Below are 12,370 nucleotides of genomic sequence, written 5' to 3' on the forward strand. Positions count from 1 at the left end.
GGTTAAACCTTGGCAGAGTTCTGCGCTATTGTCGTTGTCATTGTTCCGATTGAAAGTTTTCCGTCATTTTCTGGCAGTAGTGCATGCTAAACAGTTTTTCTCGCATCGCAGCTTCAAAGGAGGACAGATTGCAAAAGAACGCCTCTCGGTTGCCGTTGTCATTTGCTTCAGTAATTAAAGAGCTGCAGTCATTCAGATAGCAAACAGCCTCGGAAGAAAAGTGCTTATTGATGCTATGTGAGAAGTGGGCTGCCAAAGCTAGTAAAAACTGGAACCCTTGCGAAGATTATATGGATTTTAGGCCTGCCTCTGAGGTGAAATTCTTGCCTTTTTGATGTGATGTCTGCCTGTTGATGGAATAAATCCAATGGGTTTAATCGATCATCTCCGTGGAAAGGTCAAGAGGAGAGGCTGTAGTGTTTGAAGCGCTAATCCTGTGGAAGAGCGCCAGAAATGTGACACCTCCTTATGAGTGGGTGGTGGCGGGCAGATTAGCGACGGACAGGGTGGCCCAGGGGAATGATTTAGGGGGATGCAGTGCTAAATACTGTACTCTGTGTTTGTCAGAGAGAGAGAAGGGGGTGGAAAGGAACTTTCTCAACCCCTTTCTTGGTACATTTAAAAAAAATGGAGCTCAACCACCTTCAAAGATTTGAAAGGCAGCAACGTAAAGTAGGTTTATTGCTGTTAACCTCCTGTCTGCACTTATCCATTAATTTTGCCTGAATCTACCGTTGGGTTTCATCCCACTGCAGTCTAATCTAATCTAAAGTGGGTGGCTGTGGGCAGCATCTGTGCTCCCAGTTGAAATAAGGCTTTCTCGAAGCTAATCCTCTATCCAGGGATCACTCAGCAGGGTAAAGACAATTACCAGCCTGCTTTCTCATGCTAATGGCATCTCTAACCAGATCTTAGAGACTCAAGGGGAGAAATGGATGGAGGAGCAGGGACAATGGGGTAAAAAGATGACCCAAGGAAAATAGGGGTTTAGATTAATGGTTAATTATTGATAGGGACCAAGTTGAAAAAGCCCGGGGTCAGGATTTTGAGACCATTTTCTGGAATAGGGTTAAAGATGATCAAGTTACTTAGTGTGGGTGTGCAGATGTGGTTTTGGTTAGGAAGTTGCTGAGACAGAACTCCTATCGTATCAGCAGCTGTGTGCCAAGTAGTCTGCCTTCCTCTTTTTATTATCACCTGCCTCCAGCAAGGTGTCTGGAGTGGTTTTAAACTGCATTAATATGCAGGAATTTATAGATTGCCTCCCTTGGCATTTTTGCAGGGAGGCATAGCAAGTATTCTAGTCTCCATCTGCACTAATTACCGGGTCTTGGCAGTGTTACCTGTCTCTTGTGAAGGACAAACTCAGGCACTGATGCTGGAGCACGTAGTGCTGAAAGAACTCATCTGACTTGAAGTGTGCAGGGAGACGGATGTCTCTAAGGCATTTTTTTTCTTACTTATTCCTGATATGTTTGATGTGTTTGGAAGCTCGACTACCATGAAAAATCTCTGCCGGAAACATCAATAAACTAAATGACTTTGACCAAGTTCCTTCATGTGGAGCTCAGAGAAACGTTAACAGGCTTTGCACCTGATCTCGGTGACAGTTGCATGCTCACTCCAACTCAAATATATCAGGTTTCATCTTCTGTGTATCCTGCTTGAAACTTCAAATGAGCGTCTCTGGCAATGTCTGATCATTTTAAGTCATGGCAGCACATGAGTAATGCTCAATGCCAGCTGTTTTCTCCTTGAAGTGGAACCCGAAACGGAACACCAGTCCAAATACATGACAACAAATGGATCAAGAATCCATGAGTGGGCGCGTGTGCTACTGTCTCCCCGATGACCTTTTCCTTCTGCCTGTGGCTGGTCAAATTGTCTGATAACATGCAGCCCTTATCAGGTTGCCATTGTCAAGTAAACCTACCATATTTGAGATCATTATAACCTGACCCTTTCAGTGACGCCAAGCCATTGCCTGGAAAAACAAGCGATCAATGCTTTAAATCATTGCACTTCGGGGGACGGACTTGCTTTCTATAGGTTCCATGTTTCCACTTCAGTTTGGAATAGTGGGTATTTGTGTGTTTGCGGGTGGTCATGCTTTTCATCAACTGTTTTTACTGATTGGCTGCTCCTGATGGCGATAGTCAATGGAATTGAATCAGTAAATATTGTGTTTTACACAATGTCCGTTCCTATTTCAGTTAAGGCTGTCTCACTTGTTTAGAGTAGATTTGGTTACGAAAAAAGTTTCTTGATTGATCATGTGTTGTGTAAAAGTGTAACATACAGTAATCACAGTAAATGCAAGGTTAAGGAATTGCGGTATCATGTGTTGTTTGAATATGGATTATGACCATTTCAGCACTGTCATTTTCATGTTCATGTCCCAGACCATTTTGGCCCCTTGATGTCATTCTATTTGCGTTTCTGGGCTTGGGAACGCAAGCCCTTATTACTCCTTAACCGCTGTCTTTGTTGAAATCTACTTCCTACTTTGTAGAGCAAAAAGAAGGTCTACAAATCTGGCCTTGTGTCTTAGATAGTGATTATCAGCTGCATCCTCCCTCTTGATCTCAGATCTCATTTTGTCTGGTCCAGTCAATCTTGGACAGCTGGACGGCACCCACTCGCAAGTAAAAGGCTGCCAAATTGAATCCCCGTTCCTTTGCTCGCATTACGGATGAACAGTTGTGTCATCCTCAGTTGTTTTGTCTATTCAGCAGAGCAAAAACGCCTTTTGTTACACTTCAAATATATCAACTGGGTTCACTGTCAACATTTCACCGGTGTGCAATTTGATTGCCTCCTGGGCTTGGCGGCGCACTAATGTTATGCATGACTGAGTATTGGATCTGTGACACCCTCCAGTGAAAGGACCATGGGAATTGGGGTCACCTTAGGCACGGCAGAGAGCAATGTGTGGAGTCAGGCTTCAAGCAGCCGAGGCAAGGAATCACACTCTTTGAATTTAATTATATATCATTGATTTATTGAGCAGCATTTAATAAGCATGAATTTTGAGGCAGGGCCATTCTGATGGAAGGTTTTCCTTTTCTTTTTATGCATTCCACTCGCCCGCTCATACCGTTTCATCATAAACTGACATAAGCCTTTCTTTGAAGTTCTTGGGCCAAACAGAGAAATGACAGCATAACAAACAATGAACAAAACACAGAAAGACAATGGAAACTGTTTGAATATTCAAGCAAGCTGTAGGATGATGGGTGAAGGGGGAGGAGGAAAAAAGATCCCTTGTTTTATTGTTGCCGTGTTAAGCTGTGAATGGGCCTGTCTGGAACAATAAAAGATTGTGCCACATTTAGAATAAGACATTTTCGCGATAGCCACAATGCTATATAAATGGTGTGTAATTCAGGTTTATGGAGAAAATATAAATCCAAGTAGGAGAGCCAAGAAAGTGCTGCTCATTTTTCACAGCGGTTATGGATTTCCATGTATGCAGAACATTAACATTCACAAAACCAGCATGGAGGCTCTGAAGAAGACTGCACCTGTGATCACCAGTTTAGTGTGCGTAGCTGCTCTGCTCAACTTTCACTAGGCGTGCACGTGAAAGTGCGGTTAGATGACAGGCAACGTCACTACAAAACAATACGACCAACTCATAAGACTTTCCCCTGCGGTTTTACTTGACAACTTTAAGCCACACACGCCTCCCTCAAAGTCTTCGGCTGGTATCAGCAGGAGCACAAGAGACTCTCTCATGTTCTAAAAGCACTTTTGCTTGCACCATGGAGAAGCTAACATTTTCCCAGCAGGGGCCCCAAACACCGTGCAGTCATTATTGCAAAAGATATATCCCTCTTTTAAAGGTAGACATTGTTATTCCATTCTTTTAACGTTCATCTTTAACATTACAAATTATGCATTCATTCTCAGTCAGCTCTCTTAACCTGTTATATCACTGTAGGGATTATGAATAAACTTTTGACAATTGATATTTTATATATGCCTTTTTAACACACAAATCAATCCTTATTTAGGGTCAAACTCAGCCGCGAACTCGAAAAAATGTCTTGCGGCTTTACTTGAGGTGTCATTGATGTAACGCCATCACATTCATTGTGTATTCATTTTAGTTTGTGTGTATTGAGTGGATTCTTTAAATTCTACTTTTATAATCATTATTCACTAGAATAAATGTGACAGTGCCCATGTTTTTTTAATTTATGTTGGAACCCTGAGGCTGTTGTTCATGTTGATCTGACTCTAGTAATCATTTAACACTAAGTGTCCATCTTTTAAATACTTTTCCTCACAAACCTTAGTGTTCCATGCAAATAAGTAATGTTTTGTTTTAGGAAAATGTGTTATTTATAAGAAATCCACCATGCAGGACATAGCGAAAAAAAAAAACAAGTGTTTCTTTTGATAGAGGACGCCTCATTTGCCTTAATGTTCTCCACGGCTTCAGCATGGTGAATCTATTTGCCTTTTGCGTCTTCCATTTAGCCCGAATGAAATCAAAGATGCAGCGCTTGGCTGTGCAGTCAATTAGTCTTCATTGCGATTACAGGGTTGACATTAGTCTAGACAGGCGTATTTTGATCAGAGATGACAGGCGGCTCGCTGCTATTGGACTGCCAGACATTCCTCACCCTTTACGCTGTGGATGAAGCTATCGAAGCTGACTGGTATACGGAGGCCTCGCAGCTGAACGTCTGTGCCAAGATGCCCTTCATCCGCTCTTATAAATATGTCAGCACGGAATACGGGGCGGCGTAAGCCTCAATAACGGCAACACATGGCCTCGTATGCGTGAAACCGGGCTGTCGGTATGGTATTCTGCCACTGTATATCATGGCAATGATGCCTAAACGGCTGGCTTTTACACACAATGGCCTTTTGTTGTGCGGGTTATTTATTGTGCTGCTGTGAAGCTGCGCAGAGTGCTAGTGGGTGAGTGCATCCAGGGGCTCGTATTGTGAGAGAATCAGTGGCTTGTGTTTGTGAAGCTGGGAGGCTTGGCTAACAATGCCCTTTTTTTATGTCCCACAGTGCGTGCAAATGTCCCCTCACTGTGTTGTTTGTTTGTTTGTTTGCTCACTTTCAATGGGGTCATCGAGCACAACCCGGTCCAAAATGGACGAGCTCTCTCGCATATGTGCATTTGGAATGTACAGCACATTATTTTTTGCGCCCATGTGTGGAGGAAAGTGGCGAGCGGAAGGCTTTTACTGCCTGCCCGTCTCTGCTAATGGAACCTTTCTCCCTCTCGCTCTGTATTCGTGTGACGGCGCGGTGACGGACAAGGGAGGCGGGTGAGGGATTACGGGGTTAGTGCAGTTCCTTGTTAAAGAAAAGGAAAGGGTTAGAGTGTGTCGATTGGATTAACTTGTTTGGGCTTATTAAGAGAAGAGACACAGCAGCTTGTTAAAAGCACGGCATGGGGTGTCCCACAGTGAGCCAGCAGGGTCACCATTCAATTAGGCTCAAGCCGCACCCACCCAATTCATTCTGGTGGAGCTTTGCCAGGATGATGGTCCACGAGTGGTCCCATTCTAAGAAGGTGGAGGGTTTTTTTTGGGGGAAAGATTTAAACACTTCAATGGGGAGTGCTAAGAATGGCAAGACATTTTGAGTATTTGCTCTGTTAGTTAAAAAAAAAAAATCTACCATCAGTTTTCTATTGGATTTCCTGCAGTTAAAACGTTTACTTTTAGAGGCTTCCCGCCACCACTTTGGTTTACATTACAAAGTGCTGTTTTTGTTCTTTGCTCCCTCCACACAATCTAGTCTGACATAACCATTACTTGTAAAATACATTAGATTATTGGTCATCTATCCACTGCAATGATTATACACTCACGGTAACAATTTAAACACCAGATTCTTCAGTTTCTTAATCATTTTAAACGTCTACTGCAACTAGAAGGAATTTAGCTTGAGAAATACATCGATGATAAAAAAGAGGGTCCATAACAGTTTATTTTAAGAACTGCTATCTCATCTCGTCACATTGTATATATTTTTCTAATCAAAACCAAAATAATTTCAGTTTTCCTATCAATAGCTATCGCATACGACAGCTAAATTGATTCTTAATAGAATTCTGAGAATGAAGTCAGGATTTGAACGAATCTCATTATTGTGAAATGTCATTTACTTGTTTAGTGAGCAACATTTGGCTTTGCCTCAACAGAATTTTCACTGCAATACGGAGCAAAATGCAGTAAATTAGACTTATTTTTCAGTGTGATCCTTTCACTAGCCCTATTACCAGCCTTCCACTTGAGCATGTCCATCTTAAAACGTACACACAAAAATAACCAGAGAGTTGTTTCACCCGGGCGGCCTGTTACACCCTCCACTTTGCAGGATGCTTATCTCGACAGACAGCTTTGGGTGCGCAGAGACGTCTCCTCTGATCTCCTCTGCCGTTTAAGAACCTTTTAACGAAGAAATAGCCCTTGGCCGAGCCCACTGGCTCTTGATTCCGGCTCATTCCCTCATCTCATGGGACAGATCCTTCCCGCCCCCATTGCCAACCCAGCAGCAGTGTTATCAGAACGATAGACATCCTGGCTTTGGAGATATGGCCACGCTGGCGTAATAGGAGAGCTGTGAGTGGATTTGATGAGCAAGTCAAGTGCTGGTGCTTTGAATGAGCCCACTTTCTGGCATTCTTCAACGTTTTCAAGGCGATTGATCCGAGCATGACGGGCTATTTTACAGCAGCTGCTATGATGGGTCAAAGCGTTTTTCGCTGGGAGCATCATTTCCTGACACTGATCGACATCTGCTAAGCAGCAGGATTCGTCAAAGAAAGAGATGAGGCAAAGAGACGGCGGCATGACAAACAAGCCTAAGACTTGCCCCGTCTGCCTCGCTCTGAAAGGCAATAATGGGAGAAAATTGGTGCTTCAAATTGAATTGAAAAGAGTGGCTCTTTTTCCTCAACGCAGAATGCCTCCAAATACACTTGGGGATCGGCAAATGGAGAAAAATGGAGCGCAGTTATGCGATTGTCTTTTATTTCACGCACTGTAAAAAAAAAAAAAATGTGGACAAAGCCAGCCCACCCTACCCCGATATTATCATCACCAATCTACAGCACATGGACCCGTCTTCTCTTTTAACAAATGGTCTGTAAGGATGGGATACTGGCGACATTTAGTAGAGAAAACCCAGAGAAATGGATTATGGGAAATGACAGTAATGAGCTCAAAGTGCCACTATGGTTGGACACTATGTGCGACCTCTCTTTTTTCACAAGCACCTGGAGAGCAAAAGAGTGGTCCCTCTTTTCCATCAGGAGTGTGTGTAAAAACAGACCGAGGGGGATTTTACATAGGATGTCAGTATTATGATTTAAAAAATGTTTTTTTTCAATTTTTCCATTCATGGCAGTGTTGCTGATTATCATTTATTTGTTTGGTAATCATTATAATTTCTTGCTTTGTTAGTTAAATCATCAGCGACTGTATAAAAGCAAGGTAACAGGCTGTGTAATGTTAATCTGGTGGCGAAATAAATAACAGGACACCTGTTTCAGACAAGCCCATGACAAATCATTTTTCAATAATATGGCTGACGCAGGCACCGACAGCCGAGATGAAATATTTGCTGCAGTTCTTTGTTTTAATATGAAAGGAGGTCGGCAAGATAGTGATTCATAGCGATGCATTTTGGACACAAGGTTCTGACAGACCTAATATCAAGGCCACAATTCTTTTTTACACACACAGCTCGACTCTTTGCGTAGACATTCTACAGTCAGAGTGCCTGTTCCCTGGGAACCAAACAATTTCCGTTGAGTGCGGGAATATCAATTCTTATCACATAAGAACACTTTGTGAACCGCCATGGTTTGACTTTAACTGTCCTCATCTGCTATATAATCCAACAAGAGAGGTCATAATCAGTCACTATTGTGAAACTGCTTTGTCACGGTCCAGATAAATGATGTCCTCAATTTTGCTAGATTAGTGATTGTTTTTATTTTTTGTACAATGGTGCGGTTAATAAATCAACTGCACATACATACATAACGGTACCCATCCACTACACTCGGTGGCAAAGAATGAGTTAATTAATCAGTAGCTTAACGGTTGCAAATGGAGGAAACAACATTCAATTTCACTTCCCATATAAATTCCATTTAATCCCATATAGCGAATATTTGTCTCTATTTTTCTCCCCAGTGGAAACTAACAGCCACTGCCTCACTTTTTTTCCGGTGTGAAGGTGGTTGTAGGGGGAAAAAGAAAGAGCAGAGTATAGATTTATAGCCTGGAGAGAGATTGATTAGTGCCGTCACCCGGCGTGATGTACGGTTGGCAGTCTCCCCCACCCTCCATTGAAATTGCTCATAAACACAAACACCAGAGCACTGTACAGAATAGGGCTCTTCATACATGCAGACACCAGTCGTCCCCCAAGGCCCTCCTTGACAGCCCCCCAGGGCTACTGCATGCTTAGCAGTCAGACTGCTGTTTTTTTTTCCACGCCTGTCCATAGATAACGCCATCAATCACCACGTGCACGCCACCCTGAGAGGAATGTGCTAAAGTGCTGCTACTTGTGTGTTTGTTGTGAGCAGGGTTTCATAGGCAGGAGATATGCTTGGCTAGCTGTGTGGAGCAACACTGTGCACTGAGCTGGGGGGGGGTCAGCTGAGAAATCCCCGGCGCAGGTGTGTGTTTATCAGTCAACGCATGCAGCTCCGAAAGCCTCCAAATCTAGGCGAGCTTTAACTAAGGCATACCGAGTGCGCAATAGACACTCATTTAGTCACCAGATGACCGAACATGAGTCATACGTCAGGTTTTTACAGAAGTATTTGGAATTTAATTCCCTTGTCCTGTCTGAAGCACCTGGAGTTGTACTTGAACACAATACACACCTGTTTATTTGCCATTGCTTGTTGCAACTATGCATTGTTAAAATCTTGAAAAAAAAAAAGCTTTCTCCCCTCATTGTCCAAAATCTTGCAAGCAAACCAATAGATATGAGGTCATTACTACCTGGATTTTTTACTAAATGTGTACTGGATTAATGTCAATATTTGGGAAACAAATAAAATATTTAAATGCACCTTATTTGAAAGGAATGGTATATCACTGATTGTCTTATTGTGACAAACAACATATCTTAGAATGGTTGTTATGATTCCTTTACTCTTATTTAGAACATTTTATTCTGAAAATGTTCTCCCTCATAGCCATCCTACCAAAACACAAGCCTTGACCCCAAATCCAGTCCTTGATTTCACTGACTCGATATGTTTTTTTGCACTCCAGGTTGGCCGCAGAACTCCCCCGGCTGTCGTACTGTGCCCACCTCGCCATGCTGGCCTGTCTGCAGAGGAGGCAGAACCCTCCACCACAGCACCCGGTGTGTGCCAGCAAGAGCCTGGAGCCACCGCAAGCCCTGGGACGCAAATGTAAGTTCACAAAAACTTTGCAGGCGCCCCAGCCCAGGAATTGACCGTGAGTGCACACAGTTGTGTCCACATAACCCCCCGTTAATCAGTCAGGGCCACCCATGGAAAGAGACTGCTGACCCTGACAGTAAATCAGTGAGCATAAAATGCACTTTCTGGTTTCTGCTGTTTGTATCGCCACGATGCCTCGCTTCTCTGAGGAATTCCAAACATTTGGATGGGTAAACGTGCACTTTTAAGCCCAGATTGCCGTGTTGTTTGGCCCGTCATTGCGAGTGGAGGCGCTTAACTGTGCTGATTGTGCCATCGTGTCAACAGGGCTGAGCAGACAGTGTTTTAACGCGCCTCATGGCCCCCAGTGACCCCGAGGGGTCTGTAAACATTTACAGTGTCTGGTTGGGGGCGCCTGTAAAGCATGACAGCTGCTGTGTTGGCTCTCCCGGCACCACCCTCTGTCCACTCGCAAAACGGTGCAGGGGGACAAAGATGAGTTGTTGCTGAGTCGCTTAACTAGTTGAGACCAGTTTGCAGCTGCAGCGAACAGATAGCGTGAGGAGTGATTGGATCTTAATTTGAGTCTAGGCCTTTGATATCCCTTTTAACTCTCTGTTGATTCGTGCCTCCGTAATGACAACTTTGAAGTGTTTTTTTTTGTGTTTGCGAGGCAGCCGTAAAAAAACATCCCGGCTTGATTAAAAGACGAAAGACGCATCTGAGAAACAAGAGCTTGCATACTTATCTCTTCTGTGGTGGACAGTAGGGAAAGCCTTAAAACTTATCCATTACCTCTAAGGTCCAAACAATTATTGACTTTTCATTGCAGGAAATGATTACAAGTAAAGTACTTCACTGTGCTTACATGAACTATTTCTTTGTTCAATTGGGATTTGACAAATCTATGTTTATCAGATTAACAAAATGTCTTCATCTATTTAACACTTATATTTGAGGTCTGTTAGGATGGGAAGTAGTCAAACCAAGCCAAGTGACTGCCAGTGATAGCAGTTAACAGACACTATTCTCAACCCCACGGTTCTGAGATGGTGTGTAATTGGATGACGGCCAAAATCATCTGGGTGTAAAATTCATGTATGCATTACAAGTACTATATAATTGAGGGATCTTTAACAAAAGTGCTTCTTGAGGTGGAGAATGTAAGTAAATCGGAACTACAAAATGGGGAAAAAGGTCCTGTAAAATATCACTTTTATCCATTTCTTTCTAATATGGTAGGATTCATCTATTGAGGATACGTTGAGTCAGGATTCATGTTAAACGTGTAAAAGAAAATTTCCTTCACTTCTCCTCATGCCTTTTTTTCACCTTTTTTCCACCTGCGTTAAGACATGTTATTTCAATTATAACCAACTGAATTAAGAATAGATAATGTGGATGTCAAATATATGTGAATGTTGCTCAGAAGAAGGTCCACTGGGGTTGGTTTAAATCTCAGACATGGGCCACATTGAGCCGGTTCTTGTCTTGTTTGGCTCCTACTTTGTGCCGGCATCTGTTAGATCTCGATGGGAGGTACCCATACCAAAATTCACCCCACACAAAGACTCTGTGAGCGTGCATACAGGAAAAGGATTAGTACCTGGCACTGAAACAGGCGTAATGTGTCATTTTCCCCTTCTGTCCTTTTGACTGTAATGTGCGCCAGTTTGCAAGCGTGTAAAAATGAGAGAGGGCCAGAACGGGAGGGTAAATGGGTTTTTGCAAAAAAAAAAACATAACACCAAAAAAACAAAACAAAACGCATGCAGATGCCGAGTGACTGCACAGTTCATTGATGCGACTCCCATTAAAAATCCCTCATACCCTCAATAAAAAAGGACTTAACAGGCTCTGCCATCAGCTGGAAGCGTTCAGATCGGCTCGCCAGACAATCAATTTCCCCCAAGCGCGCCGAGCTTAGCAGGAGAAACGGGAGGCGGAGAGTAGGATGTTTCCATTATCACAGCCCGGGCTGGCGGGGGGGCTGGGGGTGGAGCGGCGTGCAGGGCGGAGACAGCGGGCGGCGAGATAGAGCCAGGAGTAGCCGGCTTTTCAGAAAGCCATTGACCGCCTGCCCTTAAAAATATCATATTGGATTAGCTTCATAGGGGCGGCCTTTTGATATTTTTTCTTCCTTTGGCCATGGAATTAAAAGGCAGTGCAGAGCATTACTTGAATTATAAATCACAGGCACTTGCTTTCACTGCGTCCAAATTCCACGCATATGTGGCTGCACTCTCTCGCGCCAACCGCTGTCATTTTTAATTAAATCCTCCTTATGGGTGACATTTGTAGCCCTCGTCCTCGCCTCCGCGTCTCTTCACCGCTGGCCTAGATGGAGACATGAAAGGCAGAGACGTCCGTGGAGCCAGTGCCTCTCATCATGTTGTGCCCCAGAGGGAGGTTGCCCAGACCAGAGAGAGAAAGAGGAAGCCAGGGAGAAATAGAGAGAGGAAGAGAGAGAGAGACCACGCAGGGGGAGAAGGGTGAATAGAAGCCAGTGACCCTGGACACCCTCCACCAGAGGCAACCCTCCCTAGCGTTACTCCTCCTTCATCACGACCCTCCGCTGTGGATCTGAAGGTCTGAGAGGGGCAGAGGGGGTGCAGGAGAGGGAAGGTCTCCACTTTGGTGATGAGTAACACTGACAGAGCTGAACACACACGCACTCCCACACAAACTACCACCTGCCCCCTCTCTGGTCCAGACAGCAATTACTCTGCCACATGTCAGCTGTAGAAAAAAGAAAAAAAAAGAACTGGTTCAGAATCTTACATGACAGTTGGATGGGGATCTGGCTATTTCCAAAAATATTATCTTGTCAGCTTTTCCATTTGCTTGTTGAATTATCTGCTGATTTGTGGGCAAACCTAAATGTCCCTGCAGAGTTGGAAGAGGGAGCGAAAAAAAAAAGAATGAGTGGCGCTAGCAGTTATCTAACCTTTTTGGGGATAA

General features: G+C 43.7%; 1 protein-coding gene across 4 annotated transcripts in view; it reads left to right on the top strand.

The window, feature by feature from the left end:
• The window catches only part of LOC144215377 (protein FAM222A-like), a 48,535-nt gene that overhangs the window by 18,551 nt on the left and 17,614 nt on the right, over nucleotides 1-12,370 (top strand). For all 4 annotated transcript variants that reach the window (XR_013330415.1, XM_077744258.1, XM_077744256.1 and 1 more), the window contains exon 2: nucleotides 9,276-9,418. Coding sequence is in view for 3 of the 4 variants with exons in the window: in XM_077744258.1 (XP_077600384.1) it covers nucleotides 9,322-9,418 (97 nt within the window). In the remaining variant the exon portion in view is untranslated. The remainder of the gene's footprint in view (nucleotides 1-9,275; nucleotides 9,419-12,370) is intronic.

This window comes from Stigmatopora nigra, chromosome 22, assembly GCF_051989575.1.
Source record: "Stigmatopora nigra isolate UIUO_SnigA chromosome 22, RoL_Snig_1.1, whole genome shotgun sequence".
Taxonomy (NCBI): domain Eukaryota; kingdom Metazoa; phylum Chordata; class Actinopteri; order Syngnathiformes; family Syngnathidae; genus Stigmatopora; species Stigmatopora nigra.